At 37.1% G+C, this 23,776-nt stretch overlaps 1 protein-coding gene across 12 annotated transcripts in view; it reads left to right on the top strand.

Moving 5' to 3' along the window:
* The window catches only part of Lrriq1 (leucine-rich repeats and IQ motif containing 1), a 191,999-nt gene that overhangs the window by 54,665 nt on the left and 113,558 nt on the right, over nucleotides 1–23,776 (top strand). For all 12 annotated transcript variants that reach the window (XR_871734.2, XM_011243593.2, XM_030245338.1 and 9 more), the window contains 4 exons: nucleotides 2,896–2,989; nucleotides 8,315–8,494; nucleotides 10,853–11,290; nucleotides 19,801–20,002. Coding sequence is in view for 11 of the 12 variants with exons in the window: in XM_011243593.2 (XP_011241895.1) it covers nucleotides 2,896–2,989; nucleotides 8,315–8,494; nucleotides 10,853–11,290; nucleotides 19,801–20,002 (914 nt within the window). In the remaining variant the exon portion in view is untranslated. The remainder of the gene's footprint in view (nucleotides 1–2,895; nucleotides 2,990–8,314; nucleotides 8,495–10,852; nucleotides 11,291–19,800; nucleotides 20,003–23,776) is intronic.

Raw genomic sequence — 23,776 nt, 5'->3', positions numbered from 1 at the left:
AAGATGAGTAAAATGATCATCGCTACAGCTTTTATTCCTGGCTATTAAAAGTGGATTAAAGCATCATGAATTGCACAGATAGCCCTAAAATGTTTTTCCCAAGTCCACTCCCAGTCAGCTGCCTCCACGTAGCAGCCACAATCTGAGTTTGCTACCGTAAGCTAATTTTGCCTTATATTAAACAAATAGTATTGCCCTCAAAATTTTTCACTTAGTATTTTATGAAATCATAACATATTTTTTCAATATTATGCATGTTAGTGATAATGTTATCTATTTGTTATCTATTCACTAAAAGTATACAATTTGTGTCTACATTTTCTTTTGACTGATGGTTTGAAATTTTAGGTACCATGAATGTAAAATTTATGCAGATATTATTTATTTTTTACTTTTATTTTTTTTATATTCAGTAGTAACCCCTCTCCTGGTCTGCCCTCTCTCCCACACACTGTTCCTCTTCCCCAGTCTCTAAGAAGATGTTCCCACCCACCCCTTACTCTCCCACCCCCACCACCAAGCAGGCAAGTCTCATAATGGTTAGTCACATCTTCTCTCAGAGGCCAGACCAGGCAGTCCTCTGCTGATATGCACTCACTGATAAGCAGATATTCACCCAGAAACTTAGACTACCCAAGATACAATTTGCAAAACACATGAAACTCAAGAAGAGGGAAGACCAAAGTGTGGATACTTCATTCCTTCTTAGAATGGGGAACAAAATACCCATGGAAGGAGTTAGAGACTAAAGTTCGGAGCTGAGACAGAAGGAAGGACCATCCAGAGACTGCCCCACCCTGGGACCCATCCCATATAAAACCATCAAACCCAGACACTATTACATATGCCAGAAAGATTTTGCAGACAGGACCCTGATATAGTTCTCTCTTGTGAGGCTATGCCAGTGCCTGGTAAATACAGAAGTGGATGCTCACAGTCATTTATTGGATGGAACACAGGGCCTCTAATGAGGGAGCTAGAGAAAGTACCCAAAGAGCTAGAGGGGTCTGCAACTCTATAGAAGGAACAACAATATGAACTAACCAATAACCCCCAGAGCTGTGTCTCTAGTTGCATATGTAGCAGAGGGTGGCCTAGTCGGCATCAATGGGAGGAGAGGCCCTTGGTCTTGCAAAGATCATATGCCCCAGTACAGGGGAATGCCAGGGCCAGGAAGCGGGTTGAGTGGTTTGGGGAGCAGGGTGAGGAGAGGGTATAGGGAGCTTTGGGGATAGCATTTGAAATATAAATGAAGAAAATATCTAATAAAAATACAAAAAATATGTATATAAATCTCTCAATGGTTAGGCACATCTCTCAGTGAGGCCAGACTAGGCAGTCCTCTGCTGTATACATGCCAGAGTGAGGTGGACCGTATATCAGCTGGTGTACACTGCCTGTTTGGTGGCTCAGTGTCTGAGAGACCTCAAGGGTGCTGGTTAGTTGAGACTGCTGGTTTTTCTTGATGCCCTCCTCCTCAGCCTCTTCCAGCCTTTTCATTAATTCAACTACAGAAGTCTCTGACTTCAGCTCATTGGTTGGCTGTTAAGCATCTGCATCTGTCTCAGTTGGCTGCTTGTTGGGCCTCTCAAGCGAACAGCCATGCTAGGCTCCTGTCTGTAAGCACACCATAGCATCAGTAATAGTTTCAGGCCGTGGAGCCTGGCCTTGAGATAGATTCCAATTTGGCCTTGTCACTGGATATCATTTCCCTCAATCTCCTCTCCATTTCTGTCCCTGCAGTTCTTTTAGGCAGGAACAATTCTGAGTCAGAGTTTCTGACTGTGGGATGGCAACCCCATCCCTCTGCTTGATGCCCTGTCTTTCTGCTGGAGATGGACTCTACGAGTTCCCTCTTCCCATTGTTGGGCATTTAATTTAAGGTCTCTCCCTTTGAGTCCCGAGGGTCTTTCATCGCCCAGGTAAATTATAGAGGGTCCGCCCACTTCTCACCCCTCAAGGTTGCATATTTCTATTTATTCTGCTGTCCCTCAGGGCTTCTCTCCTATTCCCTCTGCCCCAATACCTGAAACTATTGCATAAGTTTTAGTGTCTGATTTATTAGCCATTTCCTCTGACACTGGCGACCTGGGCTATTTTGTGTATTTTCCAGCCAGAATGACACCCATCATTTTGCCAGTGACATGTGATGAATTCTCAATATTTAAGCACCTTCTTCTCAGTCCTTGTTTTTTTTCTATAAATTCTATTTTCTTTCATAACATTTCTACTTTGATCCAGCACAACAGAATCTATATTCTACTGTACTTCTAGAGGAACAATAATATTTTTGTAGACAGAAAATTACTAAGATCAAAGAAAGACCAGGAAGATCTTTGTGTGTTTCTTTTCTGTCAGAGTCAGATGGAGAAATGGGTATGTGAAGTCAGTATCTTTTCGTGAACACGTACATTTGCATCTGTACTCAGTATTAATTTTTTTTTTGTGGGAAATGAATCCACACACATTGCTTTGTATAGCAGCCCAGATTTGTTTACAAGTTTTTCCTCTAAAAGTATAATAGGTCTATGTGAGTCTTTCTGCTTATATTTAGCTTTAACAAATATTGTTACTTTATGTTTGGTGTCAGAATTTTTGTTCCATTCATAGTCGAACATGAAGTACATCATCTCTTCTAGTCCTCACACATCAAGACAGCCTAAAGCTGAAGTTTAGAAATGATTTGCGTAAGTTCACACAGTTGCTAAATGGTAGAAACATAATTTATACTCATCTATTCTCTCTCTCTGATGCGAAAGTATAGAAAATCTTAACTATTACTTCATTTTAATGGAGTAATAGGAAAATGGTGATTAATTTATGACATTTTATTTTAAAAACATCTATACTTTTAACATTTTAAAAATACATTTTAACCAATTTTCTTCTTTGTAGATCTGACAAATGTCATGTGTTGGTTCAATGCATGCTACTCTCTCCGTGAGCTTTGTCTCACTGGAAACCCAGTACTCCAGGAAATAAACTGGAGGTAAGGTATCTGTCTGTAATCCATGAATATCTTGGATATCTGATTTTCATTTTGCCAAATGCTGATAAAATGATATCATATATTTACCAGTTCTTGAGACAAAATATTATACAAACTTTCCTATGAAAATTATTCAAATTACTTGAAAATAGTTTATATTCTCTTTGAGTGTCGTAAAAGCAGTTCTAAAATATCATTAGCCTACACATTTCCTCACATATCAGTGAATTAATGGAAACTTGAAAGTTTGACTGTGGTGCAAGTACTTGGTGGCAAGTCAACCCACTTGATATTAACGGTGCTTTTCTTTAGAGGAACCATCTTTTGTCAACTCCTTGTGAGCCAGTTAAATCTTGTAACTTACCATTTAAGCTATTTTCTCCAGAAAGTTGGACTGACAAAATAAAACTCGGCTGGTGTGCTTCCTTATTTAAAAACTCAGCCTGTCATATTTCAGTGAGATCAATTGTTCTAATATACATTTCATTATCTACCAGAAGAGATTCATTTATCTAGAGGGTTTAAAATCAAGAAGACTATAAAATATGGATTTGTTAATGAAAGGACAAACTCAACTTTGATACAGTTTGCTTTGGTGAACTTTATATAACCCCATGGTACCAACAAAGGGATTAGTTATAGATTTTCCCAATGGATTTCTTACTTTCATGTCAAGCCAGTGATAACATGCAAAAAAACTGATGTACTGAAAAAAAAATCTCTTTTAAAACATAATCCACAGGCAACATTTGAAATCTCCTCTGAGAATTTGCTTCATTGACTGATGATTAATGGTGCTTGTTAAGTGGCAGAATACGCATCAGGAAGTTTTCACTGAATGAAATATTGATTTGGCTCTTGAGTAGGAGGAGCCCAGCTGGAAAAACTAATCTCGGAATTTCACAGTGTTCTTATACTTCATTCCCAACATTAATCAGCTTTCTCATATATTCCCCGTAAGCTCGAGTGTCAGACTGGTGAACTTAAGGACAATCTAGACACTGTTGCCTTTTAGAGGTCTGAAGACAGTTCGTTTCAAAACTTAAGGAAGGAAAAAAATGATTAAAATAAAACAGTAAACCCTATTTGAACCTTGATTATATGTCTCAAAGTAACATATTGTTATTGTCTTGAACATCCAAGCAAATTTTGATATGTAAAAGAATTTCAAATTAATCTGATTAAAGTGAATTGCTTGGGGACTTTTGTGAGTCAAAATGAGTAAGACAACATCAAAATATGCCTCACATAGAAATTCAGGGATAGCTCACTTATCTTTAGATGAAATATGTGTGATCATACGCACTTACATCATCTTGGATCTGATAAAATAGTTTTATATTTTCCTCTAGGTTTATATTAGTATACACAGTTAAAATGACTTTTTACTTTGTAATTATTTTGGATTGAAGGCTGTTGTTTCTATATGTTTGATGCATATTAACCACCCAGTGTTCCTGTAGTATTGACCTAAGTAGTGAACTAATCGCTGTAATATGAGAGGTTAAAAATAGTTTTTAGAACCTCTCTGTAAAATGAGATGTTAATAATAGTTTTTATTTTTATTAGACAAATTCTTCTTGGTATTTGTGATATATAAGATAATGCTACAAGTTTGTGGCTAATGTTTTTAATTTACAATTTACAAGTTATCAGAATTAGCTAATTTTTATAGTTTCCTTTTTCCTTTTAAATATTTTATTCTTTGAGAGTTTCATACACTGTAGTTTGATTATATTCACTCTCAATACCTCCTACGTTCACCTTCACCTTCCTACCACCTATCTCCTAGTACTCTGCCTTCTCTCCCTCCTTCCCTTCCTCTCTCCCCTCTTCTTTTTTGTCCTCTGTGTGTGTGTGTGTGTGTGTGTGTGTGTGTGTGTGTGTGTGTGTGTGTAGGCAGCCCAACTACTACTCTTGAGGATGAGACCTGCTTCTTAGAATGGCTGACCTACAATGAGTCACACATTAAAAAACAAAACAAAACAAAACAAAACAAAACAAAACAAAAACAAAAACCGCTTTCTCAGCAGCTATCAGATGCTAATACATACTCAGCTGGTGGTAATCTTTCTACTTAACCATTCAGGGATTATATCTGGTTGGGTTCTTACAGTCTTTGCAACTCCTCTTCCTCAAAGATCCCTGAATATTTTCAGGAGAGGATTTACCCTTTCCTAAATTTTCATAAGGATTCCATGCTTAAAGTCAGTTGAGAATGTAGAATTGGTAGCATAAAAATTTTATTTATTTATTTATTTATTTATTTATTTATTTATTCATGCTAGCTTTTCTCCAGTAAAATTAAAATTTTGCAATTAAATTTTAATATTAGAGGAGAGAGTCATGCATCTAATTAATTTATATCCACTAGTTATCTTTTTCCAAGTTATTATTATACATACTTATGAACTATTTATTCCATACGTTTTTCCCTCTTATTGAAAAATGGATTCTTGTTATGCCATCTGCAAAATCCAGCACTAAGTACAGCGACCCATGTCCTCTCTTGCCACCAAGTGTAAAGAAAGTTCCACACTGTATATATCCTGCACCTGATTGTTAGTTTGTTACAGTGGGCAAGCCTATAGTGACACCGTGTTGTCACTCAAAGGCATGTCAAATTTACTCTGCTAAATACATATCCTGTGGGTTTTGGCAAGTGCATGATCACGTTAATCCACATTGAGAATTCCACTTCCTTCAGACTCCATGCTCCTCTGGTCTCCAAACCTGTGATAGACAGTGTTCTTTCTAACCTCCTTCCATAATTTCACATTTCCATGTGGATCATATAATGAGAGCCAAACAGTAAGAAGCACCATTATATTTGCATCTTTCTTTAAGTATGAATTTTGTTTTTTTCATGCTTTGGCTTTGTGGCTCACTTCTTTTTGGCCCTCAGTAATCCCCCAGCCCTCTGTACAAGTTCATTTCTCCCCACCTCCTGAAGGACAAAGTGCTTGCTCCAAGGTATAGGCTGTTATGAGTAAAGTAGCTATCGGCACATAGATTGTAGAGGTTAGTGTCGACCTCGGTTCATAATACATTTGAATAAATCCTAAGGATTTTTACTTGATTTTATAGAATAGTATATTTAGCTTTTCAACAGATTTGTGAAACTGTACTTAAAAATGCCTGTGACATATTGTGGTTAATATCAGAAATGTAAGAGAATTCTGTTGCTCTGGATCTCTCCTGTCCTTTGATTGTTATCAGTGTTTTGGCCTTTGTCCACTGTCATGGTAGCTCATTACTATGTTAACTTGCACACCTGTCATGAATCTGAAGCTGCACATCTTTACACATAGTTGTCTTCTGTAAAACCTCCTTAGTAAGTGTCTTAGTGCTCTATTGCTGGGAAGATACAGCATGGCCACACAACTCTTATAAGAAAAAGCATTTAACTGGGGCTGGCTTACAGATTTAGTCCATTATGGTCATGGCATTTATCATGGTGGCAAGCAGGCAGAGTAGCTGAGAGTTCTACCTCTGGATCCACAGACAGTAGGAGTAGAGATACTGGACCTGGCTTTAGCTTTTGAACACTGAAAGCCCACTCACAGTGACACATTTCCTCCAGTAAGACCACACCTTCTAATCCTTTTAATTAGTACTATTCCCTGTTGGCTAATCATTCATATATATTATTCTATGGGGACCAATCCTATTCAAACTGCCTCATTAAGGTATCTGTTCCATTGTCATGTTCATTTTTAAATTAGTCTTATTCTTTGTTTTGATTTTCATATGTATATTTTGAATAATCCTTTATTATATTTACATTTCTCAAATATTTTCTTCTCCCTTAAGGTTTTATTTTCCTGTTTTTTTTTTATTTCCCATATACTAGAAGTTTTAATTTTAATTATATTAAACTTTTCAATGTTTTTTTCCCTTGATCATGATTTCTTTTTATGTTTGATCTAAAAGATTATCAGAGCTCTAGTTTTTTTTTCGTTTCTTTACCCTGTTCTTTTTTCCATTTTTCATTTATCTCCTATATATTTTCATTTTACAGTTATGTCCATGATGCATTTTGACTTAACATTTGTTAAAGGCATAAATCTTTCTATGAGACTTTTTCATGTAAATGTCCATAGCTTTGATTCACTAGACTGTGTTTCTATTTTTGTCTCATTTGGTGTTGGTGTTGGTTTTGGTTTTGATGTTGTGGGCATTGGTGATGGCATTGGCGTTGGTGTTGGTTTTGGTGTTGGTGTTGGCATTGGTGTTGGTGTTGGTGTTGGCATTGGTGTTGGTGTTAGCTTTGGTTTTGGTGTTGGTTTTGATTTTAGTGTTGGTGTTGGTGTTGGTTTTGGTTTTGGTGTTGGTTCTTGTTTTTCTTCTCCACCAAATCCTAATCCATACTATCTTACATACTGTATCTCCAGTCATTCCCTAGAAATCAGATTTTGTCTGTCTGACATTTGTTTCTTCTTCAGTTGTTTGGTATCCTGTATCTTCCACCTCTCCATTTGAGTTTGTCTGTTAATATTGGGTAAATGCCTTCATAGATTCGGACTGATACTCAACCTAATCTGTAATTTAGTTTGGGAGGAACTCTTGCTTTGGTAACATTTGACTCCTATCCGTAAATGTGTTTTATCTCTCTATTCTATGGCATTGGTTTCATGTTTTCTAAGAGGAGCTCATTTCTTTATGTATAAGCTTCACTTGTCCAAGCAGGCCAGTCTTCCTCTGTGACTGTCCAGTGCATTAAAACAGACATACTCTTTGTTTGTGAAAGATTTAGTACGGTACTTCTAATGGCTGAGCTTGATCCTCAGCGCTTGCTATCTGTCCTGTTCTTGCGTTCTGCATTATAAATTGATTTGTTTTTTATCCCAAGCCTCAAAAGGTATATTATTACAATCTTTAGCAACCCAAGAGACAATATAATTTTAGATGTCTTTGATCATACAAAACAAAACCTTTTCTATCCTGTTTTAACACTACTGACACTATTTTAATGAGACTCAATAAAATTTTGCCTTTATTATAAAGAGCAATTTTCAAAAATATTATCATTATAAGATGAAGTTTCTCTCATCATTTTTTATAAGAGCAGCCTTTTTGTTTTGCAAATTTTGGCCCAAGTTTCTAACATTGGTTCTCTCATTTGCAATTTGAGGTTATTATTCATTGCAAGACAATGTTGTATATGACAATGTTTTACAGTTTTGAGTATTTTAGCTATCCCTTCCTCTGAAAAATCAACCGCATTTTCTGAGATAAACATTCTATGCTTGTTATGTGAAATTTATTCTTATATAAAACACCAGTCCTTATCGAAATTAGTAACTTCTTCCCTGTTTCTAATAGAGATTCTATACTTAAAACATTACCTGCTCTGAGAGTCCTCAACGGTGACATGCTGAACTCTTACGCCAATGACCGTATTGAAGAGCACTATCATCAAGACTTAAGATGTTTGTTGGCACTTTGTCAGTACCAGCTTCAAGAGTTCAACTTATTACCTGAAAAGTATATCACACAGAAGAGGTAAGGTTCTAATATTCTTTCTGTTGTATTTAAAGAAATAACGTAATATAAACACATACATAACTAAATATATAATTACCACATTGACACTAGTTTGACTAGAAGCAATGTGTCTGGGCATTGTTCTATCTGTAGTATTATTCTGAAGCTCATTTATATGTTAAAATACGTCAATATGTACTTTGAACATAATTATCTAATAGTTATAAATTTATTTTAACAATAATTTTTAAACAATAATTTTCATAAGATTGAGTATCCTCTAAGAATTTATTGTTACAAGTGAATAAGGTAAGTTTGAAAGCATGTGATGTACATACCATGTGCTATATTACATGTTACTCTACCATGTCATCACAGTGGAGAAAGCCTGTGTTTCTACATGCACCAAGGACAAAAGCTGGGAGTTCTTATAATCTGATATTGAAACCAATTACTTTTTTTCCTGACCTTGAATTATTTTTCTTTCCTTAATTTTTTTCAGTCTACATCCTGATCATTGCCCCTACTCCTGTCTCTCCCTCATATATGCCCCCTTCCCTTCTCCACAGTGTGGGGGGTCCCCTTGTGTATCTCCCAACCCTGGCATATTATGTCTCTGAAGAGCTAGGTGGATCATCTCCCACTGAGGCCAGACAGGCAGCCCAATCAGAGGAATGGATTCTACAGACAGACAACAGCTTTAGGGACAGCTCCCATTTCATTTTTTGGGACATCGATTTCTTAATGCATTACAATGGATGAATTATAATGATCTTTCTATATCAGAATTTAACATTTTTAATTGGCCTAGAAAATACATGTGCATTAGTATTTTTGAATAATATTTGTTTCACATATAGTTCCAATATAAAGAGAAAAATAATATGTCCTACTTAATATTTCAGATAATTACTAAGCTATTTCTTCTTCCATTTTTAATTTTGTGATTATAATATAATTACATCATTTTTCACTTCTTTTCCTTACTCCAAGCCTTCCCATGTACCTCCTTGAATGGGAAAGGTCTAGAGCCAAAGTTCATCATGTTCTCTGAAATATTTGCTAAATAATTATAACAAATTGTTAGCCAAGAGAGAAAGACACAAAGACCTCTTTTAAATGCACGGACTCCTTTTTATTTAATATTTATTACCATTGTTTGTGTGTGTGTGTGTGTGTGTGTGTGTTAGTAGCAATAGCATGAGCACATAAGATGTACACACATGTACATGCACATGCATGCACATGTGCACACATGGCACACACACACACACACACACACACACACACACACACACACTCCTAAGTACATAATGAAACTTACTCAGTTTGTATATTGTCATTGTGTTTATGTTTTCAGGATTGATCATTTCTAAGGGATAGACACCTGGTATGGTCAGTTTGCTCAGAGAGTGTCTAAGAGCCTAAGTCACATCTCAATTGTCACTATTTACATTATCGAACATATTTCTCTAACATCAGCTCATTTTCCATTAGATATTTTTGTGAATATATGGGTAATTCATATGAAAATTGCCATATCTGTAAATAATTTTTATGTAATAAGAGATAGTAAAACAAATTATTATTATATTTTAACTGTATCCATAAAATAGTCTTCAAATAGTGAACTTACTTATTTACATCTTTATTCTGGGGTAGGGATGGAATAGAGTACCTTGTGCACAATAGACCAGGGTAAAGTGAGCTGTATGCTCGTAAGTAAGCAGGAATAATGGAGGGTAAAAGCGTGACTAAGAATGCGGGCCAGGCAAGTCAAAACCTCTGCATTTGTGCAGGCTTTCAAATGAGTAGGTGGAACGTGGATAAATTACACAGGAATAAAACCCAAAATATACAGCCATTGGTCAAGTGGACCTTAGCCATTTGTGCTTGTTATCTTTGCCATGGATAACAGTTGTCCCTGGAAAAACAGAAACAAAGACTTTCCCAAAATATATCTTTGACCATCCAATTTGAATATTCTGTATCACAAGAGTCAGTGTAGAAAATACTTCTAGTTCATGAATAACTTCTCCACTTTTTTACAGTCATTATTTCTCATGCTTATGATAGCAAAACCTTTGACTTATTTTCTCATTTTCAACAAAAATACAATGAATCATAATGAACCTAAATTTTTCAGACATTTTATCTTGATTGACACAGATCATAATAAACCACTGTTTTGAGTTTTGCTCAAAATAATATTAAGTGGTATATAGGTGATTAGAAATAAATAATAATGAAAAATATTCCCAATGTTAAGTTCTTCTTTGGCCATATATTAAATTTTATTTTTAAAATTTACCCAAATTTCTGTGTTTGTGTGTATCCATGTACTTAGTCAATGTTCCAATTTTTTTATTTGTTCAGGGACATTCTCACTCTGCATGCTGTAGACAGACTCTCACAGTACTATAAAGACTTAATGAAACTCAGTCATGAATGCAGACGTGCACATGAACAAGGGGATGTCAATACCACTGAGAGGTCTGCAGCAGAAACCAACAAAAACCATCCAGACTTCTCAAACACTGACAGCGCACTGCAAAACAAGACCCTTCATGCCCAGACTAACAGTTGTGAGGCCGATTCACCAGCCACTTCTCCAAACCCGTTGGACACTGTCTTCAGACCTTCTACATCACACTGTGAAGAACTGAGAGGAAGAAATCAGGAAAAGCTTATGGCGCACAAGAGTGAGCAGAGTAGGATCAGTAGTCGCTCCAACAGCAGAGCCTCATTCATAGAAATGAAGATGGCAGATTCTCCAATGAGTAATCATCACAATGCTGAACGAAGTTCACCAACGTAAGCCCCTTTTCCTTACTAGATGTTATATCTACTGTTTGTACGTGTGTGCTGAGTACATGTATGCCGTGCACACATGTGGATGTGGATGATCATGCCAGCAGAGGACACTGGGCGTCATGTCCTTTCACTGTCTTGTTCTCTAGTGTCAATGTCTTTCACTGCGCTTATAGCTCTGGTGGCAGCCAGCAAATGCTGTCATCTGTCCTCCTGTCTTGATCTAGTGCAGCACTGGAATTACAGGTGCCATGTGGCTGTCCCTGGCTCGTGATGTGGTCGCTTACAAATATAGTTCCCGGGGTTTCTCAGCAAGTGCTGGTTTCCATTGACAGCTCCCCAGAAAGAGAACCATGATTACTATTTTTGTTAACTGATCATAGTCAGTGGTAAAACCTAGTAACTAGGTAATCTAAATCTATATTATTTTTATATTGATTCCCTTAAATCCTTTTCATAATATGCATGAAAAAACTTATCATAGTAGAAATTAATTTGGTTAAATTTAAGCAGGTTTAATTTGTTACCTAGGATTATTTAATTTTGAATTAATGTGAAACTGTTTTTGTGCTTCCAAACTTCTAAATACATAAAATTACTTTAATAAAATTTAGAATATATCCTAAAATAATTTCCAAATAATCAAATTATTTCACCCTCTGAAATATGTCTTTATAATTTCCACTGATCTAGTAAACATATAATAAGTATGTATGTGAGATTTTTGCATGTATATGTCATAGATTTCTCTATCATAACAGCTCTGGAAGGTAATTAATCACATCAGATCCCTAGTAAGCAGTACATTCCTTAAAACATCTCCTGGAGTTCTGTAACTGTTGAACCAGTAAGGACGGCTTTGGCTCTGGCCATCGACTTCTTGGTTTTCTGTACTTTAGCTTTAGGGTCAGATCAGTGAGATTAAGCTTCTCCTGTAAGGATTGGTGTTAAACAGACCAGAGCCAACAGCATGGGGACTGTTTTGCTTTTCCTATCTTTATTCCAGTAGATGTCTGTGGAAACAGTGATTTGTTTTTTCTGGAAGATATGTTTGTTTGATACATTCAGATGTACATAAGATGGTTATTTCCTACTGTAAAAATATTTAAAATACTTTGATAACTTTTGAGAATTTCATTCTGCTCTTCCTAGATGCTGACCCTCCTTCTAGCCCCCACTCCAATGTTGTATCTTCTTGGTTTGTTGTTGTTGCTTATTTATCTTTACTCCAAACACTCCAAATGTTGTTTATGAAGACTTTAAAATGATCTGTACTTAGATCTTCTTGACAGATGATAAGGATAACAGCCAAATGATTTTAACATGTATTAATGAAGACAAGAAAATAGAGATTGTACCAAAGACCTAAAAGGGAACAACAATAACAGCTACAACAGGAACAACAACAAAAAAAATAAAAAGACGTCAAAGCTTGCTGCATTTGGCTTCAGGAGATCCAGCCCACTTTACATCCCTTTCCCAAGGGAAATTCTCATACACTAAGCTGAGGACGGCTTTTTACTTCATGATTTTTCACTCAGTAAAACAAATCTGAGGACAACAGAGCTGTTTTTCTCAACAATCCTGTGATTCCATGTTGAGGGAAACCTACAGTCAGCCTTTTTCCTTCTTTCAATATGGTGAAGAGTGATTCTTAGGTCAGTTTCACTCAGGGAAATTCCTTGTACTCTTTGGTTGGTGGTTTAGTCCCTGGGAGCACTGGTTAGTTCATATTGTTGTTCCTCCTATGGGGCTGCAAACCCATTCAGCAACTTCAGTCCTTTCTCTAACTCCTCCCTTGGGGACCCTGTACTCAGTCCAATGGTTGATTGCGAACATCTGCCTCTGTATTTGCAGGCTCTGACAGAGCTTCTCAGAAGACAGCTGTATCAGGCTCCTGTCAGCAAGCACTTCTTGGCTTCTTGGCATCAGCTAGAGTGTCTGGGTTTAGTGTCTGCATATGGGACTGATACCCAGATGGGGCAGTCTCTGGATGGCCTTTCCTTCAGTCTCTTTTCCACACTTTGTCTCTGTATTTTCTATTTACAGGAGAAATTCTGGGTTGAAAATTTGGAGATGAGTGGTTGGCCCCATTCCTGAATCTGAGGCCTTGCCTATCTTCTGGATATGGTCTCTACAGGATCTTCCTCCCCGTTGTTGGGCATTTCAGCTAATCTTATCCCCATTGGGTCCTGGGAGACTCTTGCTTTCCTGCCATCTGACACTTGGGAGTGGCTAACCCCCAGTTCCCCATTCCCCCATTGCTACATGCCTCTGTTCAAATTTCTGACCCTCTGTATATCACCTGCCTCCTAGCATACCTGATCCTGCCCCCCTTTTTCTTCCTCCTTCTCGTTTCTTCCTCCCAAATCCCTTCTGCCCTCTACCTCCCCTGAGTATTTTGTTCCCCTTCTAAGAAGGACTGAAGCACCCACACTTTGGTCTTCCTTCTTGAGCTAAATATGGTCTGTGAATCGTAGCTTGGGTATTGTGAGCTTTTGAGCTAATATCCACTTATCAGTGAGTGCATACCATGTGTGTTCTTTTGTGACTGGGTTACCTCACTTGGGATGATATTTTCTAGTTCCATCCATTTGCCTAAGAATGTCTATGTATTTTCTAAAATGCCTTTCAGGTTTTACTGTTCATACTTCGCATTTTCTTCTTCAGTGTTGGACACTGAATCCAAGATCTTGTACATATTAGGCGAGCATTCGATCCCTGAGCTACATCCTAACCATTAGTTAAAAAAAATACTTTAACTTTACATACAACAAATTAGAATTTACTCTGGCATTTTCAGACATCAACTGGTTTTGTTTCCTTCTCATGGTTCTGTCACCTCTTTAGCCTCTTGTCATCTTTCTTTTTCTTTCTTTTATTAATCATTTTATTCATTTATATTTCAAATAATATCCTCTCTTCCTGATTCCCCCTCTGCAAACCCCCCATCCCATCCTTTATCCCTTTGCCTCTATGAGGATGTTCCTCCACCCACTCACCCTCTCCTGCCTCAAGATGCTGTATAGTGCTAGCTAGCATCCTCCTACACTGGGGCATGCAGCCTGCCCTCCCATTGATATCAGAAAAGGTCATCCTCTGCTGCATATGTATCTGGAGTCGTGCCTCCCTCCATGTTTACTCTTTGGTTGGCAGTTTAGACCTTGTGAGATCTAGGTGGTCTGGTTATTTCCTATGGGGTTGCAGTCCCCTTCTGCTTCTTCAGTCCCTCCCCTAGCTCTTTGATTGGGTTCCCCATGCTCAGCCTGCTGTGAGCATCTGCATCTGATAAGTCAGGTAGAACCTCTCAGAGGACACCTAATCCTGGCTCCTGTCAGCAAGCACTTCTTGGCATCAGCAATAGTGTCTGGGTTTGTTGTTTGCAGAAGGGATGGATCCCTAGGTGGGGTAGTCTCTGGATGGCATTTCCTTCAGACTCTGCTCCTTTTTTTTTTTTTTTTTTGTGCCTGCATTTCCTTTAGACAGGAACAATTCTGAGTTAAAATTTTTAAGATGAGTCCTGTCCACTTTCAAGTCAAATCTTCTGTTATTCTCCTCCCAAACCTCAACATGTTGCATTTTTGTTCATGGATTCATCCTCACATTCATTCCCCCACACATACATGTATATAAGCACTAAAACTGGGATCCTAATGCAAGAGAAAACATGCCATGTATATTTCTAAGGTATAGTTATCTTAATAAAATAATTCTTGATTCATCTGTTTTCCTATAAGTCTTATCCCATTTTTCTATATGTTCAAATGAAATTCTGTTGCACGTATAACCATATTTTACTATCTACTCATATACTGCTGGATATCTGGGCTAACTCTATTTCTTTTTTATTGTTACAGAGATCCCCTTATCTATCTCAGGTAGGCCTTTTACCAAGAAACTTCCTATTCCAGGCTCCCAAATTCTCAGATTACAGTAATGCACACTTATACCAGGCTTATTTTCCTTATTATGTCTATTATATTATGTTGAATCATATATTTTGAGATACCCTCATTTAATTTCATTCAAAAGATGATTAAATGAATGAAAAAAGAGTTGTGTAAGCGTAATTTAAATCTTTAGCACTTTTTATGAACTTTGGTTTATTCTCCAAGGTGAAAATGATTTTCAGAAATTCCAATATTTTCCTGAATATTAAAGCTATGTTGCCTTGGTTACTTTTCTGTTGCTGTGAAGAGACACCATGATCAAGCAGCTTACGAAAGAGAGCATTGAGTGGGTGACTTGCTTAAGGTTTCAGAGGGAGAGTCCCTGACTGTCATGATGGGAAGCAGGGTGGCAGGTAGGCAGGCATGGCAATGGAGTAGTAGCTAAGAGCTTATGTCTTGTCAGAAAGTTGAAGTTAGAGAGGATGGCTTGGACTAGTGTGGGTTTTGAAACTTCAAACCCCAGTCCTCACGACACAACTTGTCTCCTAAAACTGAGTCCTTAAATAAAGACCTAATATTTGAATACATTAGCTTATTAGGGTCCTTCTCATGCAAACTACTACATATGTGTGATTTAGATTTGACCAAAAGTTTTAGCCACTAATTTCAATCTTATGATCATGGCAAAAACAGATTGGAGGATTATGCTGGCTGTAAGTAAAATGGTGGTGACAAAGGTGATGGTGATAATGATGATGACGATGTTGATGGTGATAAAGGTGATAGTGGTGATGGTGATAAAGGTGATAGTGGTGATGGTGATGAAGGTGATAGTGATGGTGGTGGTGGTGGTGATGATGATTATGATTATTGAAATCATGATGGAAAAGTAAAGACCAATAGAAAATAATTTCTTTATGCATCGTAATTCCCTTCAAATATATTTTGAGAAAAAAATATATGGTTGTATCTGAGAGACTCTATTACTTAATGCCATTATTTTTGTAGATGAATATCATAAGGAAAGAGAAATTTACATTTATTTTAACAATTGTGCTAATTTCTCTTTCTATTATTAAATTACCATGAGAAAAGCAACTTATAGGAAGTGGTTATTAGGGACTTTAGAGTTCCAGAGTGATAGAGTCCATCATCACCTCAGTGGGGAAATGTAACGTCATACAGACATGGTGTCCAAAGCATCAAGGGCTCCATCGTAAAGCACAGGCAGGAAGCCAAGAAAGCAAACTGGGAATAGCACATGGCTTTTAAAAACTCAAAACTTGCCCCCAGTGATTTCTTCTTGTGAGACCATACTTCTTAACTAAACAGCACCACCAATTAGGGACCAAATATTCAAACCTCTAAGACTTGGAACATCCCATTTAAATCACCACATTCTGTTCCCTGGCACCAGTAATCTCATAGCTATCTCTTACTATAAAATGCATTTATTCCAACTTCAAAAGTTTCCATAGTCTTTTAGTCCCAACACTGTTTAAACATCCAAAGTCCCTTTGGAGACCAAGAAAATCTCCTAATTGTAGCTTCTTGTAAGATTAAACAGCAAATTGCATACTTCCAACATAAAATGGCACGGGATAGGCATTACCATTACAAAAGGCATTCCAAAAAGGGCATACTAAAGACATACTGGACCAAAGCAAGGATAAAATCTAGCAGGGCATCCTTTTACAGCTCCATCTCTAATGTCTAAAGTACTCAATGTCTCCTTCATCCCACCCTTGCTGCCAGCAACTCAAATATCTCTCTTGGGCTGGTACTCTCATTATGTGAAGCTTCCTTGGCATATATGCCATGGCTCCAACATCTACCAGTATATTCACTACAACCAAGACTTCACTTTCACAGCTTCAGAAATAGCTTCTGGAGGCCTTCACACATGACTGCCCTGCCATGCGCTTCACCTCATTCAGCTCTCTAAAATGGCCAGAAAATCCCATGACTCCATAGTTTGTATATCTTTCATGACTCTAAAGCCAGCATCATGTGAGAAAACCATTATATGTTTGAAGTATGTAATTTTTATTTATTTATTCATTCATTTATTTATTTCACAGGGATTTACAATTAGGAGATTGCCTTAAGTCTCAGAAGAGACTTTGGCCTTTTGACAAGTATCGAGATCGAAAGATTATGAGGACTTTGGCATCACACTAAATACATTTTTCATCACAATATAGCCAGGAACCTGAGACGCAAGAGGGGTGGAGTATGTTGGATTGGATATGACTCCCTTGTATCAGACATTTGAATACTGGGTTCTCAGTTGGCAGTGCCCATTAGTGGGTTGTGGAGGGAGGTTTGACAGGTTGGGATACATCTTTGGTCCCTTGAATGATTTTGCAGAAGCTTTTGTTTGCTGTTTATTTCTCGGAGCAGAAAATTCCTTTGGAGTTCTGCTTTTGGACTTTAGAAGCTTGGCTGAATGGTTTTGCCCTTTGGATACCCTTCCCTTTGTTCCAAAGCAAATCAAGCCTACTCTGGGCTCCTGACTTCTCTAAGTACAAGCCTTGGCCTCAATATTGTTCTTTTGTTTTTTTCTCTTCAAACTGTATATTTCTTTCTGCCCCCTTGATCTTTTTCATTGTAGATCTGAATTAAAGTGATTTGTAGTAACTACAAGGCAGGATCAATATTAAATTCCTTTACAATTTCCTCTGCCAAGGAATTTAGACCATTACTTTTTAGATTAAGCCTCAGAAGATGCTTAGGACAAAGACAGAGCAGTGACAGTTTTTGCCAAAATATAACCATGATATTTTCTAATCCAGTTGCTAATATTGCTCTCCTCAGCACGTCATCGGCCTGGGTACCCAAGCTCCTTTGAAGATGGCCCATTAATTTCTGTTTACAGCATTCAAACACTATTCTAGTTCAAAGTCCCAAAGTTCTCTGGATTCCATCAAGAATCCACTTGCTTATTTTATCTTCCTCATGAAGTAGCCCACTCCCTGGTACCAACTTCTGTATAAATAATTTTCTATTGTTGTGAGAATACACCATAATCAAGGGCTTTATTTGACCATAATGGCACCAAAGTGATAAGAGTCCGTCATCATTAGATCAAGACAACAGGGCATCAGGGAGTCGTGATGTCTTGAACTGAAAGCTGGGAGTGTGCACCTAAAATCTGGAGACTTGGTATTTACACGCTCAACTATGGGGAGCATATCATTCAGCCCAGGCAAACAAGCCAAACGTTATTGCAAACTCTGTTGAGGAAATGTTAAGGAGTGGATTTGCTGCTCTTCATATACCTATTAAATCAAACACAGAGATCCTACAAGAAGTTAAGATAGAGTTGCTATCACTTCCATTATACCTTGTACCTTGTAAAAATTCCTATAATAAGCTGTGAGAAAGGAAACTAATTCCAACTCAGGAAAGGAACTTAGTGTCTAAAATTTGCAAATAGCCATGGGCTAGGACACGTTAGAACATCCTAGTGGGTGTATGCATGAGCAGAGCGTTTTCAAGGGTCCAAGAAGTGAAGCGAAGCTGGTAAAACACCTTCTAGGGTCTTTCCTCTTGCTATGAAGACTGTGAAGAATGTCATTTTCTCTTCCTTTCTAAGGCAACACATGGGGACAAGCACCTAACCCTCCTTTGCCAAGCCCATATTGGTTTCTATACTTTTGGGACCCTTCTTCTTTACCATCCACATCCACTCTGGAACAATGCCCCTATTATGTAGAAGAATCTCTGTAACGTCTTTCATCTTAAAAGCTATTAAAAAAATTAAAAATCTTTCTGAAGCTAAATCCCTCTCTCAACTTTGGCTCGTTCTCTCTTTCAGATTGGATATCCCTACTGCTTTACATTTATGACTATCTTTAAACAAAGAAGGAATTTTGTCTTTTTGTTTTTTTGGGTTTTTTTTTTTTTTTTTTGATGGTTTTTCGAGACAGGGTTTCTCTGTATAGTCCTGGCTGTCCTGGAACTCACTTTGTAGACCAGGCTGGCCTCAAACTCAGAAATCCACCTGCCTCTGCCTCCTGAGTGCTGGGATTAAAGGCGTGCGCCACCACGCCTGGCGGAATTTTGTTTTTAAATAAGATTTTAAATAAGATTGTTTATATTTATATTCAGACCCCTTTTTTGTATGGTTTTAAATTTTTACAAGAGTGTTGTATTCATATAATTTTCACTCCCCCTCTCTCTTTGTACCTCTTTCTATGTCTCCTTTACCCATTACCAAATTTATAAATTTGTAATTATATATGTGTGTGTGTATAAATACAACCTGATTTATCCATTTAATGATGTTCCTATGCATCTAGGACTTATAATATGTGATTAGATAACCTATCAAGGGCTCACTCCTGGATAATACTAATCTACCCTCTTTCCTCAGGAATTTATTATCTGCAGGTCTTCATTTAGGGGTGGAGCCTAGCAAGATTATTCTCACCTGCAATGGCATACCAAATGTTGCTAGCATGTTGATGGTCCAATATAAACACCAATATTGCTGAGATTCCCTGAGTGTAGTTTCCCTGTGATATATAGAACACCATATTTTCAGCATCTTATCAAGATCTCTTATTTACTTTCTGAGTATTCATGTACACTAAAATAGTTTCCTCTTTCTGTTTTTAGCAAGGCAGCTATGGTAATCCAAGCACAATGGCGTAGTTACATTGCACACAGACAGATTAATTGCTCTGCAGAAATGCATCCTACCACAACAGAACCCCTGCAAGATCCCCTCATCAATAACCAGACTACTTCTAATGAAGAAAGAAGAAAAACTAATATGGATATCCAAGAACAGAGGGAGAAGGCTGCTCTTCATATTCAGGTTAATTCAAACTTTTGATAGCAGAGTTAGTCACAAAAATGTATTTCTCATTTTTTTTTTTTTTTTTTGCTCAGAGTTTTAAAGTTAATTGAGTTTATTTCACACTTGCTTGGATTTACAGGCTGCAAGCTAGGTAACAGGAGGTGTGGTTCCGCTGACTATTAAGACTGTAAATAATACTCCTTCAATCTGAAATATTGTTACCTTTAGTGTTGTTGAAGCTAACCCATACAATGTTTTTTTTTTTAATTCTCATTGTATTAAGTCCTTTACTTCTTTGATTTGATTTATTCAAGATATTTTATGAGGTTATTAGAAAATGGATTGCTTCCTGCTTTGTTTCTCAGTATGTTTGTAGTTGATATAAAGGAAATTTACTAATTTTTTTAGACCTTTCCATTTATTTTTATCTGCTTTTAGTTTATTTTAATTGAGAATTTAATATGTGTGTATAATGAATTTTGATCAAACCCAGCCCCCATTCCATCTTTCCATGTCCCTGTTCACCTTTCCCTCTCCAATTTATGTTCTCTTTTTAATTACCCACTCAGTCCATGAGTAGTTTTCCTATAGCTAATAATAATTTTCAGCAAAGTAGCAGAATACAAAACTAACCAGAAAGCAGTAGCTTAAGTTGATTGTCTCTGTCCTTGAGTCTATGTCATATACATAGGTTAAACAATTCATACATCAATAAATGACAAGGACTTGATTGTGACTGGTCTTGTTGATGTGTTCTTGAATTTAGTATGCAAGTATTTTATTGATAATTTTTACATTTATATTAACAACTAGAGAGATTGGACTATCATTATGTTGTTGTTGATGCATATTTGGTTTTGGTATTTGGAGTGATAAAAAGAACCCTTCATAGAAGGAATTTGGAAATGCTCCTTCCTTTTTGATTATGGAATAACTTGAGGGGTACTGATGTGAGTTCTTTGAAGGTCTGGAAGAATACTATACTGAATCCATCTGGCCTTGAACAATTTTTAAAGGGGAGATTTTAAATTACTGTTCCCAAGCACTACAATTGCAATCTAATATTTTTCTCAAATCTTCTAAGATTTTAGTGAAAGCTAGTAATTTGAACAAATTGATAGCTATGCTAGAAATATATTTGAAAATGTAACAAAATGTAAAGTTCTTCAAATGCCTGCTTTAATTAAAAACTTAGAAGTCAAGAAGTGAGTGTGAAAGGAGGAATTCTGGGAGTAGAAGGATAGATCCAGTGGACCCAGTGCCGAGAAAAATGGCAGAGAATAGGGGAAAGGTGACTCAATCAAAAGAAAACACTCAGTAAAATGCCAGAGGGAAAAATACTACATTGTGTGCTAATTGGCAAAATAAATAAATAAATAAATAGGCAAATAAACATGTGAAATACTTGCCTTAGCACCATCAAGACAAGATTTCAAAATAAATTTTAACTTGATTATCTTTTTATTCTATTTACTCATTGAAGCGTTTTCTACAATGTAGTTCACCATTAAAAACAAAAGCAACTAAAAAAAAAATCAATCAATGCTCTTTTAACTTTACATGATCTCTAAGATATTTGAGAGTGATATCTAATTGCATGTCAAACAAAGGGACAAATCAGAAAAATATTTGACAGAATAGAATATGTCCAACTCTGGCAGGGAGAGGAAAGGGAAGCTACTTAAAAAAGAGCAGTACAGAGAAGAGAAAAGAAGGAGAAGGTAGGTTTACTAGGAGAGCTGTATTTTATGTATATCAGTACCCTATCTGCATGTGCCAGAAGAGGGCATCAGATCCCATTTTACAGATGGTTGTGAGCCAACAACTATGTCATTGCTGGGAATTGAACTCACAACTTCTGGAAGAGAAGCCAGTGCTCTTAACTGCTGAGGCATGTCTTCAGCCTCTTTATATGATCTTTAATGTCACATGACTTTCTGACTTGGAAAACTAAGCTCAACCTTTCTATTTCTTTAATAACTCTCACTGACTGATTCAACTCAGCTTTTCTGTCTCACACTTCTCTGCAAACTGACTGATTCAATCTTCTCTCTCTCTCTCTCTCTCTCTCTCTCTCTCTCTCTCTCTCTCTCTCTCTCTCTCTCTCTCTCTCTCTCTCTCCTTGACCTCACACTAATTCTAGCAATCTGTTCAAATCTTCTAGTCTTTCTTCTGTCTTTATCTGTGCGTAGCTTGTTGTCTCTCTGTAACCTGTCATTGTACAGCTCTCCTAGTAAACCTACCTTCTTTTCTCTTCTCTGTATTGCTCTTTCTTAAGTAGCTTCCCCTTCCTCTCCCTGTCAGAGTTGGGCATATCCTATTCTGTCAAATATTTTTCTGATTTTTCACTTTGCTTGATATGCAATTAAATATCACTCTCAAATATCAGAACATCTTTATGCAAACTAACTTTATTTCATTGCTTGGAATTAAAAGTGTGTAATAAGGGCATGTTTGTATTCTAGCCAGAGAGATTAAAGATTCATGCTAACGGCTGAGCCACACCACAACTAGAAACAGGATTTTTCAATAAATATGCAATCTCAGGGTTCATAGTATGATCAATTATCCTTCAACATATGATCATTACTATACAAAATTTACATTTATTATTATATGTACATTATACAATTTAATATATAGCAATTTAATATATAGCACCCAGGAGGCGTGGCCGAATACCTGTTGTCCCATGCAGGTGGAAGTCTCCACCCAGAGGGTCACCAGGGTTCCAGACCTTTGCTAGGCTGTCTGTGCACAGCCCATGGCCCCACAGATGGCTAGAGGAGTTGAATAAGAGAGAACTGGTCCTTCTGACAGCGTAGCCGACCAGTAAGGCTCCTATCCTAAAGCCAGGGAGACTCACAGGTGTTGAGTAAAGATAGAAACAATGAAAGGCTGAAGTTTCTACCCTTCAATAATCACTTAAATACTCAGTAACTTATTCAACCATTAATCTCTTCCTTCCTGGCTGAATCAAGCTAGAGAACCTTCATTACCCTGTCAGAGAAAATAGGGGAGTCATGATGAAGAAAGAAGTTTAAGGAATTGATTCCTCATTTGTTAAAAATCCCATAGCTACAGATATAGTAGTGACACTGTGAGGGACTGTACATCCTGTGTCTGCCTGTATCAACATTCTCATTGTTCTGCCCATGACCGTATGCACTGATAGTGTTATTAATAATAATCTGTTTAGCACAGCTTGTGTTTGTCCAGAAAGTGCCAGGCATTGCAGGACTTTTCTATATGTTTGAATGTGTCCTGAAGAAGTATTTGACATTTTAATTTTCAAAAGATAGCTATAGGATGGGAATGCAGTGCACATCTATACACTGAGTCTTTGGATATTCTCTTTCTGTAATGAAATCGTCGTAAATTGCTTTCCTGCCCCTGCCCCTTATTATACTTTATCACTTTCAGCCTCTGTGCATTTGCTGCATTTATTTTGTCTATTTTCAGTCCCTACCACTATTAGAATAGAAAGTCCACTCAAATAGGCTTGTTTGCATGCTTTAAGCTGTACCATCTGTGCACGGCACATGAGAGAGATTTCATAAAGTTCCAAATCAATGGTCTTTTCTGTCCCAGACTTAGATATGATGGACTACATGCCAGCTACTGATCCTTCACACCGCTGGTTCATCCAGTTATCTTAAAATTACATTGAAGACTTTAATTTTTTTAAATTTATTCAACTCTATATATTCAGCTCATCTATTTTTTTCTCTCTCTCCTCCACCCTCTCAAAGTCGGAGAATAGCATGGTTTTGCTTTATAGTCAAGGAAATG

The sequence above is a fragment of the Mus musculus genome, chromosome 10 (assembly GCF_000001635.26).
Source record: "Mus musculus strain C57BL/6J chromosome 10, GRCm38.p6 C57BL/6J".
In the NCBI taxonomy this organism is placed as follows: Eukaryota; Metazoa; Chordata; class Mammalia; order Rodentia; family Muridae; genus Mus; species Mus musculus.
The sequence above is the reverse complement of the archived record's forward strand: the minus strand, read 5'-3'. Positions and strand labels throughout refer to the sequence as shown.